At 45.8% G+C, this 19,041-nt stretch overlaps 2 protein-coding genes across 2 annotated transcripts; both read left to right on the forward strand.

The window, feature by feature from the left end:
• Positions 1 to 1,044: 1,044 nt before the first annotated feature.
• On the forward strand, positions 1,045 to 5,662 carry sf3a3 (splicing factor 3a, subunit 3). Its single transcript, XM_028963445.1, has 17 exons — positions 1,045 to 1,246; positions 1,778 to 1,825; positions 1,912 to 1,964; positions 2,045 to 2,150; positions 2,243 to 2,315; positions 2,392 to 2,483; positions 2,570 to 2,652; positions 2,737 to 2,875; positions 3,411 to 3,479; positions 3,574 to 3,641; positions 3,728 to 3,835; positions 3,912 to 3,981; positions 4,593 to 4,757; positions 4,850 to 4,960; positions 5,067 to 5,157; positions 5,249 to 5,304; positions 5,396 to 5,662. Exons 1-17 carry the CDS (start codon positions 1,151 to 1,153, stop codon positions 5,471 to 5,473), a joined length of 1,506 nt encoding a protein of 501 aa, XP_028819278.1. The 5' UTR covers positions 1,045 to 1,150; the 3' UTR covers positions 5,474 to 5,662.
• Positions 5,663 to 10,966: 5,304 nt separating this feature from the next.
• Positions 10,967 to 15,632, forward strand: LOC114770609 (protein lin-28 homolog A-like). The gene is made up of 4 exons (XM_028964647.1): positions 10,967 to 10,976; positions 11,709 to 11,854; positions 13,591 to 13,769; positions 15,407 to 15,632. Exons 1-4 carry the CDS (start codon positions 10,967 to 10,969, stop codon positions 15,630 to 15,632), a joined length of 561 nt encoding a protein of 186 aa, XP_028820480.1.
• Positions 15,633 to 19,041: the final 3,409 nt, after the last annotated feature.

Here is a 19,041-nt window from a genome sequence, read left to right on the forward strand (position 1 = left end):
CGGGTGCGGTCGCGCTGTTCCTCCTGCAGGGGGAGCCCCGCACCTTCAAAACAGCAGAAACTGCGTCAGCAGCTGCGCGCAACTGCTGACCTTTCTGTACACGATCACGGCTGCGTCCAATAAAGAGTGGTCGGCGCAGTAGTTCCCAACACGAGGTCCGCTAAATTACATTATGTAAAAAAAAAAAAACACACTCAATAGGGTCGTCAAAACTCTCCACAAGAGTAGTTTTTAGTTTTAGTTTCATGCCTTTGTTGTCATTGCACTGAAGCAGGAGGCTACTCTACGGCGCAAACAAATACAGACAAAGCAGCGCAGACAATATGCACAGTATAGACAATAAAACCCGGTAAACGCCAGACATGAAGCTACGGACAACTATGGCACGCAATCTACAGGTGTTTGCACCAAATGAGTAATAGGTACAAAATACACTACAGAGGAATAAATAGATGCGCGTGTTGTACATAGCTGAGATTATAGCTGAGCCGGGTGATCTTGTCGAGTTCGTGTGTATTTAGTGCAATGATGGCTTGTGGGAGGAAGACTATAATGTAAAACACAGACAAGTGTCAATTTTACACTAATAAAGATTTGATTTGAACTCCGTTTCAGATAACATTTAGTCCCACTCTAAACTAGAGTACATTTTGCTCTATGGCCAGTGTTGAAATGTATGAGTTAATTATACTGAATTATACTCAATTTAGTGTCAAATTAACAATGAAATATGTAAAACTATTTAATACTGAGGTATATTCACCCCACTAAAAGCACGAAAAAAGCTGTTGTCTTGTCCTCATGTATGGACCTGGAGCATATAAAATGAAAAATAAATAGAATCATGTCTACTGATGTCTGTTGTTGTTATGACGTCTGGTGTTCGCTGCACTGTTCACTACGGCAAATATGTAGAAAACACACACGGGCAAAATGAAAAACATGCTATTATACCCGAAATCACATTTTAGAAAGCGCCACGTTTCATGAGCGCTGCGCGGCCGGAAGCTCCCCGTCACGCGGAACCAGTGTTCGCGTTGCACGTTTCCCGCCGGTCCTTCTGGCGGACGGACTCGACAGGCGGACGCGGTGTGAAGTCGCGACGTCGGGCTGAAGCGGGTCGTGCTGCTTTGTTCCCGCTGGAAGCGCGATGGAGACGATTTTGGAGCAGCAGCGCCGCTACCACGAGGAGCGGGAGCGGCTGATGGACGCCGAGACGAAGGAGATGCTGCAGAAGAAGGCGGCGGTGCGTACGCTGGCTCATTAGCTAGCGCTAATGCTAATTCCACCGACATGCGGCGGCTCTCTCGTTCGCGGCCCACCTTGTTTTTAAGATTTTGTCTGCTTTCTGATGGAGAACTTTTATCACAGTTTAACCTTCCTGGAACTCCCAGAGACTGTACAGAAGGTTTTCGTGCAATCTCATCTGGTATTTGTATGTTATTTACGGATAGATTATAGGGCGTTGGATACGTTTTCCCCCGTGTATTTACATGTTGGAGAAGCTTTCAAACAGAGTTAACCTAGTTAAAACATACATTGTAAAAGTTTTTAAGATATCTTGTCATTATGACTCCGCTCAGATGCCTGTTCATCCCCACCCTGGAGCAACTTAGGTTGTAAGTGGGGTTCTGGTTCTTAGGCGTGTGTGTTACCCACTAGGCTACTACCACCTACTATATATCTAGTATATTGCTGTATAAGATTTTGTTTCTTTTGAATGTTGTTGCATTTGATTGACTGTTCAGTAAAATAAATCCACTCTGTCTGTTCCCAGTTACGGGATCAGATAAACTCAGACCACCGGGTCAGGGCCATGCTGGATGTGAGTTTTTCTTCATGTATTTTTTTTTTTGTCCATTTGATCCTTGATTAATATTCACCATGGTCTGCTTTTGTTTTTTTATTCAGAGATACATGGAAGTGAGTGCGAACCTCAGGGACTCCTATGAAGATAAAGACGGGTGAGTGAATTTGTAGAAGCAGGAATTTTAACGGACTGTGTTCAACTGCAAATTGGTGAGTTAAAATTTTTCTTCTCCAGAATGAGGAAGGATGAGCTGAACGCCATATCAGGACCAAACGAATTTGCAGAATTCTACAACCGACTGAAGCAGATCAAAGAGTTCCACCGGAAGCACCCGAATGAGGTGACATATTTTACTCTCATCTTACCTTACCATGTCTTGGATGTGTTTTTGTTTTCATTGGGAACCAGCCCTGATTCCCTGTGGATTTTCAGATCTGCATCCCCATGTCCGTGGAGTTTGAAGAGCTGATGAAAGCACATGACAACCCGAGCGAGGAGGCACAGAGTAAGTCACTAATCGCGCCTTTCATCAGTGTCTTCGTCCTGTTGCATGATTGTGTTCAACCTGACTTGTTCTCCAGATCTGGTGGAGTTTACAGATGAGGAGGGCTACGGCCGCTACCTGGACCTCCACGACTGTTACCTGAAGTATATCAATCTGAAGAGTGTGGAGGTGCTGCGTCGCTCCTTCTTTACTCACCGGGGTTTCTTTTCTTTGCTGAACTTCATTCTTTCATTGTTGTGTTTTGCCGCTTTCAGAAAGTGGACTACATCTCCTACCTGTCCTCATTCGATCAGCTGTTTGACATTTCCAAAGACAGGAAGAATGCTGAATATAAGAAGTAAGTGAGAGAGAAGGCACAAGCCACGTTTTACTGTCTGCAGCATGTGTGAAGAAGTGACCGCGATGCTCCTCTTCTCTGCAGGTATCTGGAGATGCTGCTGGAGTACCTGCAGGAGTACACGGATCGCGTCAAGCCGCTGCTGGACCAGAACGAGCTCTACGGCAAAATCCTCGCCGACTTTGAGAAGAAGTGGGACAACGGCTCGTTCCCAGGCTGGCCTGTACGCCTCACATTTCACGTTGTAGTCAACTCGCTATAGATATAGAAATTGGCAATAACATAGTTATATATAGTTATAGAGCAAGTAATGGCAAAACTACAGACCGTGATCTATTTTTTTTTATAAATCCACTAGCTAGGGCGATCAGGTGATATGTAAGATTTTGATGTGACTATGAAGATTTAGATTTTGCTGGGGTCATGAAAGAGTATTAACGCAGATGTTCAATCTCACTGAGTAATAATGCAGATGTAGCTATAGAGCAGTGAGCTTGGAACAAGTAATTGTGTATACAGATATATAGTACTTAATTAGAACTTAGTAATAATGTGGCTATAGAGCAGTTGGTTATGCGTAAAGTTTGTTCCCCTTGTTATATGCAACATTTTTGTCATTTGTCTATATGAATATCAAATGTGTTAAGAGTACTGTTCCTCTGTAGTCCCTCCTACTGATATGTTTGCTAGAGGAGTTTAGTTGAAGGTGAAGGTGTGTTTGAAGGTGACTGGTTTCTTGCGGGGTTTTCGTCTGACAGAAAGAGACGAGCAGCGCTCTAACCCACGCCGGCGCCCACCTGGACCTGTCCGCTTTCTCCTCCTGGGAGGTAAGGCCCTCGCTCCTGTACGCAGTTTCTTTTTAGCCAGTGGGACGCAGCGCTTGGTGTGTTGACGTGTGTGTCTGGCTGACGCTGCCCGCAGGAGCTGGCTTCTCTGGGTCTGGACAGGCTGAAGTCGGCCCTCATGGCCCTGGGTCTGAAGTGTGGAGGGTAGGTCTGTTTATGAGCCCTCCTGTTCTTAAGCAGGTCTTATTCAGCCGGTGCTGATCTGGTTCATGGTTCTTGTTTGTCTGCAGAACGTTGGAGGAGAGAGCACAGCGGCTGTTCAGCACCAAAGGAAAGTCTCTGGAGTCTCTGCACCCTGCCCTGTTTGCCAAGAATCCCAAATCCAAAGGACCAAAAAAGTAGGAGTCTGTTCACTGCACTGGTAGAGTTGCGCCGAGCACACGTCCGATTCTGCGGCTCTTTCTTCCCCTGCAGGGACACTGAGCGCAACAAGGAGATCGGCTTCCTGGAGGCCCAGATATACGAGTACGTGGAGATTCTCGGGGTGAGTCGGACATTTCCACGCCATATTGGTACAAAGCGCCTCGCATGAAGGCGACTGTGGCAAGGAGGAACAGAACAAGGAACTTCATTCATGCAGGAAATTCTCCAATCGAGAGATTATTGTAGAGCTATGATTAGGGGTGTTTTAGGGGTGTCCTAATCATTGCATCGCGATGGAGACAGACATGGCCAATTCAGTGTGGATTCAGTGCAGAACATAACCGATTAAATCATGATGTTGCTTGCAGATTTTTTGGTGGCAGTGTAAGAGTTCTACTTGAAAAGCTTGGTAGTTCGGCACGTTTGTGTAGGTGTTTTTTCCCCCCGATGTTCACTTGACGCCATGTATTTCTCTGTTTAACATTTGTCGGAATTTCAACAGACGCCATTGTGTGCATGGTTTGATGTTCAGTCCATGTAAACGGGGCCTTAATTCTCATCTCGCTGACTTATCTGAAAACGTTGTGTAGAGAAATTGATGGGACGCATCGTACTCAAGTCGTGAGGTTGAGTGCGTTGACCGGTTCCACGTGTATCCCAAGTTGACACCCGCAGGTCTGATGTGCATCCAGCAGGTGGAGTGGACCGTTAACTGTGCGCGTGTCTCCGCAGGAACAGCGGCAGCTGACCCACGAGAACGTGCAGAGGAAGCAGGCCCGCACCGGCGAGGAGCGCGACGAGGAGGACGAGGAGCAGCCGAGCGAAAGCGAGAGCGAAGACGAGGACAACGAGATCATCTACAACCCCAAAAACCTGCCGCTGGGCTGGGATGGAAAGGTTCTTGTAGACGCCGCCCCGCCTTACCCTGACTGACTGGTTCTAGGTTACGTGGTGGTCTGATTTATTAATTTTTTTTTTTTTCGGTTTAGCCTATTCCGTACTGGCTGTACAAGCTGCACGGACTCAACATCAACTACAACTGTGAGATCTGCGGGAACTACACCTACCGAGGGCCCAAGGCCTTCCAGAGGCACTTTGCAGTACGTTCGCTCTCCCTGTGTGGGTTTGCACGTGTTTGTGTGTTTCCGTGCATGTGCGTGTGAGTTTTAGCACGCTCACGTTAACGTCTCTTCTCCGCGTGTTCAGGAGTGGCGCCACGCCCACGGCATGCGCTGTCTGGGAATCCCAAACACGGCCCACTTCGCCAACGTCACCCAGATCGAGGACGCCGTGTCACGTGAGTTCTGAAAACTGACTCCGCCCACGTACTCACATAGTGTATATAACAGAGTAAATAACGCCACTTCCTCACCTCGATCCATCAACAGTGTGGGCCAAGCTGAAGTCACAGAAGGCGTTGGAGCGATGGCAGCCCGACACTGAGGTGAGACCTTCATCTGAAAAATGGGCTTTGTTTTCCTGGGTGTTTTCAGGAGGGGGCGCTGTGTAACAAACCTCTGACCCTATACCCATAGGAGGAGTATGAGGACTCCAGCGGGAACGTGGTCAACAAGAAGACCTACGAGGATCTGAAGCGTCAGGGTCTGCTGTGAACGCGGCCGTTTTTTTTCTGCGTTCTAGTCCTGTCTGTGTTGGTCTATTTTTATGAACTCTAGTTTTCCCGGCACGCTGCGGGAATAGATCTTGATTATTTTTTCCTTTTTGTTCAATAAACGTGTGTAAATTTGTAAACCATGCAGTCGCTTCATTCTTTTTGAATTCATTAAACAATTACAATCTTCTACTGAACCTGTGTTTTTATTTTCTGTGTGGAATATGGACGTTTTACCTCATTATTTTTATTATGATGATTCCTTGAAGTGTGTTTGTGTGTGTACTGTCCTATTCAGAATATTCCATACCACAGATGGGAGGAACAGTCAACTATTTTGGTAAAACAAGTCAAAAACCATAATTGTTACGCACAGCATTAGTAATGTATATAATTGCATTTTTAATTGATGTGATGTGCTAAACGAGAGGAACTCTCTTATCGGGAGGTCCGGGACGATTCCTGGTGTCAGGCTTGGGCTGTGAGAACCGGTGGCTTTTTTTTTGTGTGTGGTTTTTTTTTTTTTTTTCAGTCTTGGGACTGAATTGATCACGTTGCAGGTACCGCGTTCCCTTTATATTTACAGCATTTATCATTTTATCAGATGCCCTTATCCAGAGCGACTTACCATCAGTGGTTACAGGGACAGTCTCCCCCTGGAGCAATTTTTTTTTAGGGTTAAGTGGGACTTGAACCTGTGTTACCCCACTAGGCTACTAGCACCCTATTTTTTTGTAGATGCGCCCTCGTCAGTGGTGTTTGAAAGACGGAAAGTAGAAAGAACGAGGCAGCGCCTAGAAGGCTAGAATTTTAAAACAGACGCAGCTACATGTGCAAAGATCGCCAACTTTTTCCACAAATACGAGCTTGCGGCCTGTAATGTCAAGCGAGGATGATGATGATGATGAGCTCTGCAGTTCAAGTTCGTTATCAAGTCGGCGAATCGTGCATATAACGTGGTATATAACGTGAATAACAAGCTTGCAATTTGCTTGACTCTTGATATTAGAGAAAAGGACACTCTGATATTGTAAAGAGTGGCATTAGAGATTTGCCCTTTAACTCATATTTTTTCTCAAATTTGTGAGTTCTAAGTTGTGATGGAGCAGTTTTATTTCTTTTCAGATCTTTTATTTCATTTGTAAAGTTTGGATATCTGTGAACACTTTTTTGAACAGAATAAAGAGTCTGATATTGTTGAAAAGAATTATGTTGGAGATGCGTCTCATGTTGAAATGGTCTACGTTGTTAAGTAACCCTTACTTTCCCTGAATTGAAAGTGAAGTGATTGTCGTTGTGAGACACTGCAGCGCAGCACTCGGTGACACAACGAAATATGTCCTCTGCATTTATGACAGGAGCAGTGTGTGGGGACGGTGCTTTGCTTGGTGGCACCTTGGCGACTCGGGATTAGAAAGGGCAACCTTCTGAGTATGGGGCCACTTCCTTAACCACCACTGCCCCTCAGACCCCATCTCCAGCATCTGACCTGGCCTCAATGTAAATTGAAGAGACTAGAGCAGTAGTGCCTAGCGAGTAAGGAAACGGAAACGTTGTGGGTTTGAATCCCAAGCCGCCATGGTGCCACACACTGCTCCCCGGGTGCCTGTCATGGCTGCCCATTGCACACCAAGGGTCATGGTTAACAGAAGAGGACACATTTCGTTGTGTCACCGTGTGTTGTGCTGCAGTGTTTCACATTGACAATCACTTCACTTTCATGTGTGTTCATTCAGTTCATCTGGTTCATCCAGTTCCCGGTGTAATCCTGGACCCAAGGTGTGTAAGACATTCTGGTGCGTGGCGCTCAGGAGAAGCTGTGTAGGATGGGACACAACTACTGTGAGGTGGGTTGATTGTCCCTTAAAGAGTATGATTTTGTCTGCAGATGAAGAAGTCACACATTCAGGTCACATGGAGCCAGAGCACAGTTGCCTGGAGCGACTGCAGGTGGGCCACACCCCGCTTCCCCCTCAAAACCTATCGATGTCACCAGGAGTGCTGAACGGCCACCTCCTGCCTCAGACTCGTCCCTGAAACCAGCAGCTCCTGTCCCCCGCCAACGCAGAGCGCCACTGTGCTGTTCTCCTGTCTGATCTGCTTCCTGTTTCCATGGTGACCACTCTTCATTTGATGATTAAAGTACCAACTACTCTGAAATCTGTCCGTATTGGGTGTGCTGTATGAATTACAGGAGATTTTAAAGTTTGGTGAACTTTAGGTCGCATGACCTGTGGTGGCTTTAATTGAGATTTTATTTCATTATTTGCTCATTTTAGGATGTTTTACATGTGACATTTCTCTTCAACTGCAGCTTTCTAGCAGTAGTGTATCTGGTTTTTAGTTCATTTTGGACCTTTTTCCAGGACAGACCTGCATGTGCTTCTGAACCAAGAAACACGGTCGAGGGAACCAGGTTTTTATTAAAATGGATCTGCAGGGTGAAACGGTGATGGTACGATGACGGGTTCCCTCGACTTTTTTTTGTCACATAAAAATAATGAAAACTGCACAATATTATTAATTTATTATATTAAGAAATATTTTTTTTTAATAATTTGACTGTAATTTCTTTTGTAAAAATTAATTGTCTAGACACTGCACCGATAAATCATCAGTACGCATCATACTCATTTTTTTTGTCTGTGTGTCTGTGTGGGGGGGCGGTCGTCGTGCAGTAATAGATAATAAAAAATTTTTAAAAAAACACTTATTCAGCGCTTTTCAGCAGCTGTCCGTGGTGCTGAATATTTCTTGTTTTTAATTTATAGAAAATATCGTTTTATTTCAGTGAAAGCGTGTGTGAACACGTGATACGTTATTGTCCTCCATCATCCTTTTTGTTCAGAGATGGAACGTGTGGTGGCCGTTTCCATGGCGACGCCAGTAGATCTTCAGTGTGGTCAGCACCAGAGGATGGGAGCAGCTGCTGATGGAGATGAAGAACTGAAGACCCCGCCCCTTTCGGACAAAAATCCTGAACATCCAGCACCTGCACAAACACTGTTTCATGTCTTAGGAATTTGTATAAAATTCTACGGGACACCAGTGGAGCCAGTAACGGAGCTGCTCATCCCAGCAGGTGCCTGGCGGCGCTGAGTCGCGCCTCGGGTTCCGGGTTCTGTTCCCCTCTGAGTCGTTCCTCGGGTTCCGGGTTCCGGGTTCTGTTCCCCTCTGAGTCGTTCCTCGGGTTCCGGGTTCTGTTCCCCTCTGAGTCGCGCCTCGGGTTCCGGGTTCTGTTCCCCTCTGAGTCGTTCCTCGGGTTCCGGGGTCCGGGTTCTGTTCCCCTCTGAGTCGTTCCTCGGGTTCCGGGTTCTGTTCCCCTCTGAGTCGCGCCTCGGGTTCCGGGTTCTGTTCCCCTCTGAGTCGTTCCTCGGGTTCCGGGGTCCGGGTTCTGTTCCCCTCTGAGTCGTTCCTCGGGTTCCGGGGTCCGGGTTCTCTTCCCTTCTGAGTCACGCCTCGGGTTCCGGGGTCCGGGTTCTGTTCCCCTCTGAGTCGCGCCTGGGTTCCGGGGTCCGGGTTCTGTTCCCCTCTGAGTCGCGCCTGGGTTCCGGGGGTTCTGCGCCTTCGGTACCGGGTTCTTTTCCCACTTCACCAATTGGCTTTTTATTCGGATTATTTTAGAACAAGAGTCGTTATTTGAAGAAGAATAAAAAACTGAATCATACTGCAGCTCGAGTTTACCCCAACGAATAATTTATTGAATTCTTCACGGAAAGATTTTAAAAACGGGAATGATCGGACAAAAATCCTGAACATCCAGCACCTGCACAAACACTGTTTCATGTCTTAGGAATTTGTATAAAATTCTACGGGACACCAGTGGAGCCAGTAACGGAGCTGCTCATCCCAGCAGGTGCCTGGCGGCGCTGAGTCGCGCCTCGGGTTCCGGGTTCTGTTCCCCTCTGAGTCGTTCCTCGGGTTCCGGGTTCCGGGTTCTGTTCCCCTCTGAGTCGTTCCTCGGGTTCCGGGTTCTGTTCCCCTCTGAGTCGCGCCTCGGGTTCCGGGTTCTGTTCCCCTCTGAGTCGTTCCTCGGGTTCCGGGGTCCGGGTTCTGTTCCCCTCTGAGTCGTTCCTCGGGTTCCGGGTTCTGTTCCCCTCTGAGTCGCGCCTCGGGTTCCGGGTTCTGTTCCCCTCTGAGTCGTTCCTCGGGTTCCGGGGTCCGGGTTCTGTTCCCCTCTGAGTCGTTCCTCGGGTTCCGGGGTCCGGGTTCTCTTCCCTTCTGAGTCACGCCTCGGGTTCCGGGGTCCGGGTTCTGTTCCCCTCTGAGTCGCGCCTGGGTTCCGGGGTCCGGGTTCTGTTCCCCTCTGAGTCGCGCCTGGGTTCCGGGGGTTCTGCGCCTTCGGTACCGGGTTCTTTTCCCACTTCACCAATTGGCTTTTTATTCGGATTATTTTAGAACAAGAGTCGTTATTTGAAGAAGAATAAAAAACTGAATCATACTGCAGCTCGAGTTTACCCCAACGAATAATTTATTGAATTCTTCACGGAAAGATTTTAAAAACGGGAATGATCGGAGAACACTGATTTAACATGTCATTCAATCCGGCTCGTCATTTATTTAATTTTATTATTTATTTCAAGTAACCGATTTTGGAATTACATGTGTAGAAATTTTGCTAAATTGTTTTTCTGTACCCAGCCGTCAGCAGCCTGATCTGGAATCAGTCGATCAAAGCAGAACTTGCGTCTGGCATGGATTAGACATGATTTTTGTTTTCTAATTTTTTTTTTGTTTTTATTTAATAATAATACGAATATTGATATCACGCACGTCTGGTGAGAAACAGTGTATTTGTTGTTCAGATCATAGGGATCTCGTCTCCAGATTTTATTTAGGTTTTTTTAGTTGATTAAATTGTAGAGATGGTATAAAACTGATCTCCAGATCTCGGTATAAATTTGATTTGATTTTATTGATATAATTTGGTGATTAAATTCTAGAGTTGGTATAAAACTGATCTCCAGATCTCAGTACAAATTCGATCTTTTATTATTGATTTGAGTTGGTGATTAAATTGTAGAGATGGTATAAAACTGATTTCCAGATCACTGTATAAATGAGAATTTTTTTTTGTTGATGCGGTTTTGTAATTTAATTGTTGGAATGTGTAAACTGGGTTCCTGTGAATGATTTTTTTTATTTTTTGTATTTTTTTATGTCGTTGTTTCTTGTTTGGTAGTGAATTTGTAGATATTGTGTAGAACTGGGGGAGTGACGATCCTCCGTTTCCGCGCGTAATGACGGCGCTTTTGGAGAGGTGCGTGCGCGGGGGATTGTGGGTCATTTGTCCGAGCGAGGGGGGAAGAGGTGGTCGCTCCACTTAGGAGTTCCGTCCTCTGATTGGCTCCTCGCAGATTTCTGGGCAGTAATTTATCACGTGACCTTGACCGGGAAGGTTGGGTGGTCGGGAGGTGGAAGTGACCAGTACATGCAGGACCAGAAAACTGGACCGTCGGCCGCGTCTTCTGAGGGACCCTGGATTCCATAGACCATGGCAGAAGGTACTGAGCTCCTCTCTGGGTTTTGCGGGGTTCTAATTTGATGAAGGACTGGGTGGAAATGAAGAAGGTTCCTGCCATTGTCTTTGCGGTTGGAAGCTCCCTTTCCCATCATCCCCTTTCAGCCTTTGTCCTGTCCTCATTCTCGGCTCGTGGGGGACGTGAGAAGCTCGGTGGGGGTTCCACGTGAGAACATGGGATCTGTTCATAAGCTGCTTTTTCCAGGTGAAGTATGGAGAAGAGGAGGGATCTGGAGCGGCTTCGGTTTCTGTTGCCTGGACGAGAATATAAAACCATGTAGTGAAATCTACACACAGTTACCTTTCAGAACCATTTTTCGTTCCAAGACTTGGTGTCTTGGCGTCTGCGAGTTTTTTTTTCGTTAAGGGTTAATTACAAAAAGACTGAAATGGACATTTTAAATACAGTTCAAATGTGTGTTAATTTGTGGTGCGTTAAAGGCCTTATTGATTAGTTGATACAACATGATTAATATTTCATTTAAAAATACAATTACCCGTGTCGTTTTTATTATTATTATTATTTACAGACAAATGGCTCTAATTTGAAAAAAAAAATCCCGAAACGTTCATTATTAATCCGATTGAACTGTAAAAAAAAGTAGGTTTTATATTTGAGGTTTGTAATATATATGTATATGAACCATATGAGCGCGCATCGCGGAGAACCGTGTTCTGTTCTGGATCGTCTTCTGCTGCTCCCCGTCTTCCGCAGGGGGCTGCGCGGAGGACGAGCCGCGATCCCTCCGGGGCAGCGGGGTCTGCAAGTGGTTCAACGTGCGGATGGGTTTCGGGTTCCTGTCCATGACCTGCAGGGAGGGGGTCCCGCTGGACGCGCCCGTCGACGTCTTCGTCCATCAGGTGAGCCGCGTTTCATCATCATCATCGCCATCGTCGTCATTAGCAGCTCAGAAATGACTGCTTCGGTAATATGGGAGAGCTTGACACTGCACCACAACACAGCAAAATTACGTTCTTCACACTTTTATTATTATTTTTTAATTTCATTCGTGTGCTGTTTCATCAGGTGGATTTTACTGCATGCTAAATGCTGAAAATGACGCATGGATTTGAATTGAAATGTGTTTCGGTGAACTGTTTGCTAATGAGTTCCGTCTAATATGACGTGATGAGGTTCCCCTACGGAACCTTTTTGTGGGGAGAGCTTTTCTTATCGATCGGATGGAATGCCACCCATTCTTGCTGAGAACTGCTTAGCATTTCCTGAAGATTAGCGCTTCTTAAAGACAGAGAGGACCAGGACGCCTTCTCCCTCCCCCCCCCCAAGAGAGAGAGAGAGATGTCGGCTTTAACCACACACAGATAACCGGAGCCACCCCCTGTCCCTCGCTGGCTGAGAGAACGTGGCCTCCTGCCTCTTACTTGTCCCCTTGCTTCTGTAAACATTAGGCTAGCCTGCTTCGTGTGGACTGTCTTGAAGAACCCCTCGGTCTCGGGGGTGAACGTCGATCACGCTTGCGTGGACAATGGCTGTCATTGTCCGTCCAAATGGAGGAAGTCCTGCTGGCTGTGGCCGGTTGTAAATGAAGGTGGGGTTCTGTGAGCACGTGGGAGCGGCTACAACCCGAGACCTCGACTCATTCACAAAAATCTGCGGGAGAGGGAGGGGTCAGGGGACAGATCCGGGAAGCCCTGGCGGGGGTTGGGAGGGACGTAAAAAGGTTCGAATTCCTTTCGCACCTCACCCTCTTCAAAGTGCACCCCCCCCCTGCAGTAAACCCGACCCGCATGCGAGGGCCATAAATTTACTGTGTGCAGCCCCCCCACAGTGCACTGGGACTTCGACAATTTCTTCAACGTACATTTACATTTACAGCATTTATCAGATGCCCTTATCCAGAGCGACTTACAATCAGTAATCAGGGACAGTTTCCCAAGAGCAATTTAGGATGAAGTGTCTTGCTCAGGGACACAATTCAACCTATGGCGCGCTACCGTGGAGGGTTTGTGGTCTTCAGTCGAGGACTTCTGTCTGAATGTCCATGGGGCTCCTGGATATTCCCAACCTTTCCACATGTGCTTCTTGAAGAGCTATCCCAAGAATGCACACCTCCCCCATCCCCGTCCCAGTGGCAGGAGCCTTCGCTGCTGGGCAGTTGGTGATTGTTTCAAGGCAGGAAGAGAGGGGGGTGCTGGTAGGCGTACGTTGGCTGGGGGTTGGGTGTGTGTGATTTGTTCAATATCACACACACACAAGGGGGGTATTGGTGTATCTGGGCATCGACGTTTTAACTAGGCTGTCAATTTAATTGGATTTTCTCTGGGCTTTTGCCAAAAGAAAGTTTGGCCTCTTCCATGTTGTCATTGACATATCGGAAAGGCCCAGCAGTTGATATATGGTGCTTCTCCAGAGCACAGATGTCCACGGTGCAAAATTCATACTTCAGACCCATAGATGGAATTCCAGGATAAGGAAATGCTAACAAAACTTTTTTTAAAAAATTGATTCCCAGGTGGCAACTGAAGATATTGCACAATGTTGCTAAATATTGGAGCGTTAAAGTATCTATGATTGGTTCTATAATTCCACGACTCTTGATTCTGAGCGCCGTCTGTCTCTTGCGCTTCCTTTACAGAGCAAGCTGCACATGGAGGGCTTCCGCAGCCTGAAGGAGGGCGAGGCTGTGGAGTTCACCTTCAAGAAGTCCTCGAAGGGCCTGGAGTCCTTAAGAGTCACGGGGCCAGGTGGAGCACCTTGCACCGGCAGCGAGAAGCGACCCAAGGGTGCCCAAAAACGACGGTCCAAAGGGGACAGGTGGGTCCATTTTTGAAGAGTTCCGAGGGACTATTCTGAGACTTTCTTGACCGTATCTTGACTGTCACCTTGACGCAGAATCTTAAATCCTATTGCAGGAGTCTCGTTAGTGGGTTTGCTTGCATCATTTCAACTGGTGTTGATTTGGTGTTTTTGGTGTAATGTATTTTAAGGTCTGGGTTGTGCAAGATTCATACCGACATACATGCTGGACTTTTTTTTTTGTTTTTAAATCATGTTTGGCAGTTAGCACTGGAGATAATGTGCTAGATAAAACAGTGAAAGCCTGCACCAAGGTTTCTCCCAGGCTATAGGTTATTTTCTCACCCAGCGGGAGGAAATGCATCTCAGGTGCTGGCCAAACAAAAGCCCCTTTCCCAGGGTTCTCCTGGTGATGACTTGACCTGGATCAATAGGTTGTTTAAAGCCTCAAGGCTGTGGAGTTAACCACACCAAGACCTCGCTCCTTCTCCAACCCCCCATCCATCCATCCATCCGTCCTCATCGACCAGCCACACTGCAGCCAGTTATCAGTTATTGATAGTTACAGACCTCCCATAAGGCTCCGCAGTGGTAACGATTGTGGAGGGTGGAACGACGGCTCAGCACAGTCGAGGGAAGATTGCAATTCGTTCACAGAACCCTGTCGTGACTTCCTGCAACATTGACCGGTGCTAAGATGTCGGCAGCGTGTTACTTGCTGGACGAGTGCAGAGTGCAGGCATGGATGTTAATCCATCAGAGATTCTCACCGTGTGGGCGCAGCGGATCCGGTCCCTTCAATTAATAACAGATGTAGGTGCCTGAGAGAGGTCAGAGGTCACTACTGCCATGGCAACTGTGGGGTGTGGCGTGAGCGAGGTGGGAGCTTGGAGGGGGGGCTGGATCGAGGGTCAGAGGGCAGAGGTCACACTGCAGTATTGAAACAAAGGGCCAAAGAGCTTCCCCACCCCCTTCCGAATGCAGCCTGATCAATACACCCCCCCCCCCCCCTTTAGAAATCTGCACAGGGAGAGAGAAAAAATGCAGACAAGGGACCACACCAACATTGTAGGCCTGTTTGAAATCAGCTCAGGTTGTACACGCAGTTGGGCGCATGTTAGTGACATGTGGGTGTTGCCAGATTCAGCTGGTGCTTTCCAGGCCTAAAATCTAATATTTACTTTTTTTTTTCTCCTGGGCGTCAGTTGCCGCGGCCGTAACAGGCTCTAAAGTAATGCAGCCTTTGCATTTCGAACCAACAACAAACAGCAGCAGTTAACCAGCGTGGACCCATATTAAATATCACTTGTCATTTAAAAGCAGCCATATTACAATGTTGCTCTTTGCAGCATCTCCTCTAATTCTGCCGTATTCACCCTACTGACTGCTGCGCTCCTCTATATCGTGTCTCTAAACTCCCTCAGTTAAGAGGTTTGTTACAGTTTCAGCTCATTTGAGGGATGGTTTACCAACAAATTTTTGATGACTTCTTTTTATTGCATTCTTGGGGTATGTTACAAATCAGCTGAAAGAAAGTAAGTGCAAAACTGCCTCATTTGCTTGAAAAACTGTCAATCTGGCAACACCCTCATCAGTTGAAGTCTGCTGTCCTCTGGTGGTGCGCCGGAAAACGCATCTCTTCCATTTCCTCCCAGGTGTTACAATTGCGGCGGACCGGACCACCACGCCAAAGAATGCCAGCTACCGCCCCAGCCCAAGAAGTGCCATTTCTGCCAGAGCATCTCCCACATGGTGGCTAACTGTCCAGTCAAAGCACAGCAGGCCTCCCCCGGGTCTCAGGGACGCTCGTCCACGGTGGCAGCAGGAGGAGAGGAGGAGCCAACGGGCCACGCAGCTCGGCCTCCAGGGGCCACCGATTGAGTGCAGGAGTCGCAGTCAGGGGAACACGTAGTAGGACTCGCACTAAAGCAATCAAAACACGGCGTGTTTGCAGCTGCAATAATCCAACGGACCCCGATCAAAAACCCGACTCCCCGTGTCTCGGCTACGATGAATGTCCCCGGGGCAGCAGGCCTGCCGGCGATGGCCGCTGCTCCTCCGCAGGGTCTGCGGCCTCCTCGTGGCAATCGATCCGTTCTGTGGATGTTCTAAGGTTCCCAGCGACTGGATGTGTATTATGGGATGTGCCTCTCGTATATTACTCCGCTTTTACAGGAGCACATAGGAGGCGCCCCGTCACTTTACTGTAAATACGCCTTTATAGAAATCAGGATTATTTATTTGTCCTCAGTATTCTGACTCGTGCCAAAGACAAACGCATCCAAGCGCTGTGCTGAATTAAAGTGATCATGTTTACCCGGCTGTTGATTTTTAACTCAGGGATAGTTCTGAAGTTTAGTGACTGTGTGCAGGGATTTTCTACGTGTGATTTGCCAAAAAACAAAAAAAACAAAAAAAAAACAGATGCACTACGTTTACTGCAGAAAATTCACATTACATCCAGAAAAATGGATGAAGTGTTCCCCGAAATTCTTGTATATTTTCTTTTGTACAGACAGAACGTGTTTGATTACGGTGGTAATGTAATTTTTTTTTATCTTGCATGGTAGTGTTAGAGTAGTGTTTGGGCTAGAGTAGCCTCTGTTCCGTGTGTGTTTTTTAATGATTATTTTCTCATGCGAACGAGACAGAAATGCCTTGTTTTGGATCTATACAAGTCTACCTCAGGATCGTTACGTGACGCGGAACGCGCGGAACGCTCTTTTTATTATACAACGTGTGAGTGTTGGTGAATGGTATTTTTTTTTGGGTGTATTTTGTTTACTCCGATGTTACTCCACTTTAATGTAAATAGATGTTATCGCTATAAATCATGATTATTTATTGCTTCTGCAGCAGTAGTCATGCGGGCCAGAACTGGTCTTCTGATGCTGAAGGAGCCTGTGGTTCTCAGCAATGTTCTTGTCTATTGAACCTGTACGCGGTTCTAATATTCTGTCTTTTGCATGGTAGTGTGTGTTTACAGTAGAGTAGTCTCGGTCAGGACAGGAGAATGTGTCTTTGGGAACTGTATAAGGTCTACCTCGGGACAGTGACATGGCGGGTTATGGTGTCTTTGTGGCGCTTTTGGTTTGGTTTGTTCTTTCCTCTTCGACTGAAATGCTGCTGATGTTGGTGAGCGGGCAGAACCGTCTCTCAGTTAACTCTCAATTAACCAAAGATGAATCTGATGGCCTCAAAGATGAACTGTGAGGCCAGTAAAACTCAACACCAAACCAGCAAAAAAGGGGTACAGGGCAACTTCCAAATCACTCCGACCATTATGGAGAACTAATGGAGAACAATCAAAATCAAACAGTTCAATTGGGATAAATAAAATGAATATTCTAATTGCTTAGTAATATATTTAATTTTAAACTGAATGTATAATTTTGTGACAATGGAACTGAATACGATGAATAATTAATAATTTATTCTAGGGGAATAGAAATTTTTGAATGGAACATACCACATGATGCTTGCCTTGTTTGTCAATTTATTGAACACTGTTTTTTCTCTCTCTATATTTTGTCATTATTAATACTCAGGGGTTCAGTTGAAGCATTAATAATCACATCCTCTGTCTCTTATGGATCTGTTGTATTTCTTTTGGTAATGGATGGAAACTTTTTAATTTTTTAATTGCGTGACCAAAGAATGTAACCCTGTTGACTGTTGAAAGCAGTGGTTCTGTAAATCAGGCTGGTTGCTTCCAATTGCAGGCCACTTTGACAAAGCATGCATTGCAAACAAGAATGTTGGGACCAAGAATGTGTTTTAGTGACATTTACTTCTTGCTTTCTTGATAATAAATATATTTCAGTATGACAACACATACATGCTGTTCATTTTGTCATGTTATTTGTGATGAAAAGCCAAAATATTGTTCTCATTTCTTTTTATTATTATTATTATTATTAGTGTTAGAGTAGTGTTTGGGGTAGAGTAGCCTCTGCCGCGGGGACAGGTGTAGACCTGATCGGGGTCCATTACATTTCCTGTCCCTGTGCATTTTTTAATGATTATTTTCTCACGAGAACGAGACAGAAATGCCTTGTTTTGGATCTATACAAGTCTACCTCAGGATCATTTTTATGTGACGCGGAACACGCGGAACACTTCTTTTTTTTATTATACAACGTATGAGTGTTGGTGAATGGTGTTTTTTTTTTTTGTGGGTGTATTTTGTTTATTTTGTAATGGGTAGAAGCAGGGGGACGTCCCACCACTTTAATGTAAATAGATATTATCTCTATAAATCTTGATTATTTATTATGTTTGTCAATCTATTGAACACTGTTTTTTTCTATATACATATTTTGTCATTATTAATACTCAGGGGTTCATTTGAAGCACAAATAATCACATCCTATTTTCTTTGTCTTATGGATCTGTTGTATTTCTTTTGCTAATGGATGGAAACTTCAAAAACGGTGTATTTTTTAATTGTGTGACCAAAGAATGTAACCCTGTTGACTGTTGAAAGCAATGGTTTTGTAACTCTGTGAAAAGCCAAAGTATTGTTCTTATTTCTTTTTATTATTATAAAAAAGCACTGGTGTATGCTTACACCATGCAGCGCCAGCATGTTTTGTCCTTCATAATCTGCTCGTGCTTTACACATTGAATTAAAATACACATCGTTAAACAGGTATTCTGATTCATGCTGACCATCCGAGCTGCCCATTTCCAGATCGGTCCAGAAACGTGTGAAAATCCGCTGGATCAAGTCTTCAATTAAATAAAAACAGCCCCTGTTGTGTGATTCAGCCCATTCATTTAACAAGGGACTGAAATGTCGACAAAACAATGGAACTCGGTGCTGACACACGGAAACGTGGTGTGTGTGTGTGTTCATCTCACACACATGCGCACACACACACACACACACACACATTTCACACTGCTGCCATCTGGTAAACGATACAGACTCAAACAAGATGCTGTTCATAGCTCCTTCAGGGGATGAGCTCTGCTGTAGATTGTGACCTGACAACCAATCACTTTCATTTGCATATTACCCTGGCTACAGCATTTCATTGATTTCAGTCCATTTAGCATTTATATTGGAAAGTTAGAATTTCACTTCTGTTTACAATGCTGCACAGTATTTATGGAGTTTATGGAGCTTCATTCCATTAACGTTTATTCTTGTTATCGTTATGTAGCTTCATAAAACCACATCCACGTACACAAAGTGCTACACACCTACTGAAGCCTTCAGTGTGATACTGTGAATATCCGCAGATGTTCAATAACTTTAACAAAAAAAAAAGTGAAGTGATTGTCA

Source organism: Denticeps clupeoides, chromosome 20, assembly GCF_900700375.1.
Source record: "Denticeps clupeoides chromosome 20, fDenClu1.1, whole genome shotgun sequence".
Taxonomy (NCBI): domain Eukaryota; kingdom Metazoa; phylum Chordata; class Actinopteri; order Clupeiformes; family Denticipitidae; genus Denticeps; species Denticeps clupeoides.

Coding starts and splice junctions, on each gene's coding strand:
- LOC114770609 (XM_028964647.1), top strand. Junction 11,855..13,590: donor TCGACGTCTTCGTCCATCAG/GTGAGCCGCGTT, acceptor CTTCCTTTACAG/AGCAAGCTGCACATGGAGGG. Junction 13,770..15,406: donor CGACGGTCCAAAGGGGACAG/GTGGGTCCATTT, acceptor ATTTCCTCCCAG/GTGTTACAATTGCGGCGGAC.
- sf3a3 (XM_028963445.1), top strand. CDS start 1,151: ATGGAGACGATTTTGGAGCAGCAGCGCCGCTACCACGAGGAGCGGGAG. Junction 1,826..1,911: donor GGGTCAGGGCCATGCTGGAT/GTGAGTTTTTCT, acceptor TTTTTTATTCAG/AGATACATGGAAGTGAGTGC. Junction 3,642..3,727: donor CTGGGTCTGAAGTGTGGAGG/GTAGGTCTGTTT, acceptor GTTTGTCTGCAG/AACGTTGGAGGAGAGAGCAC.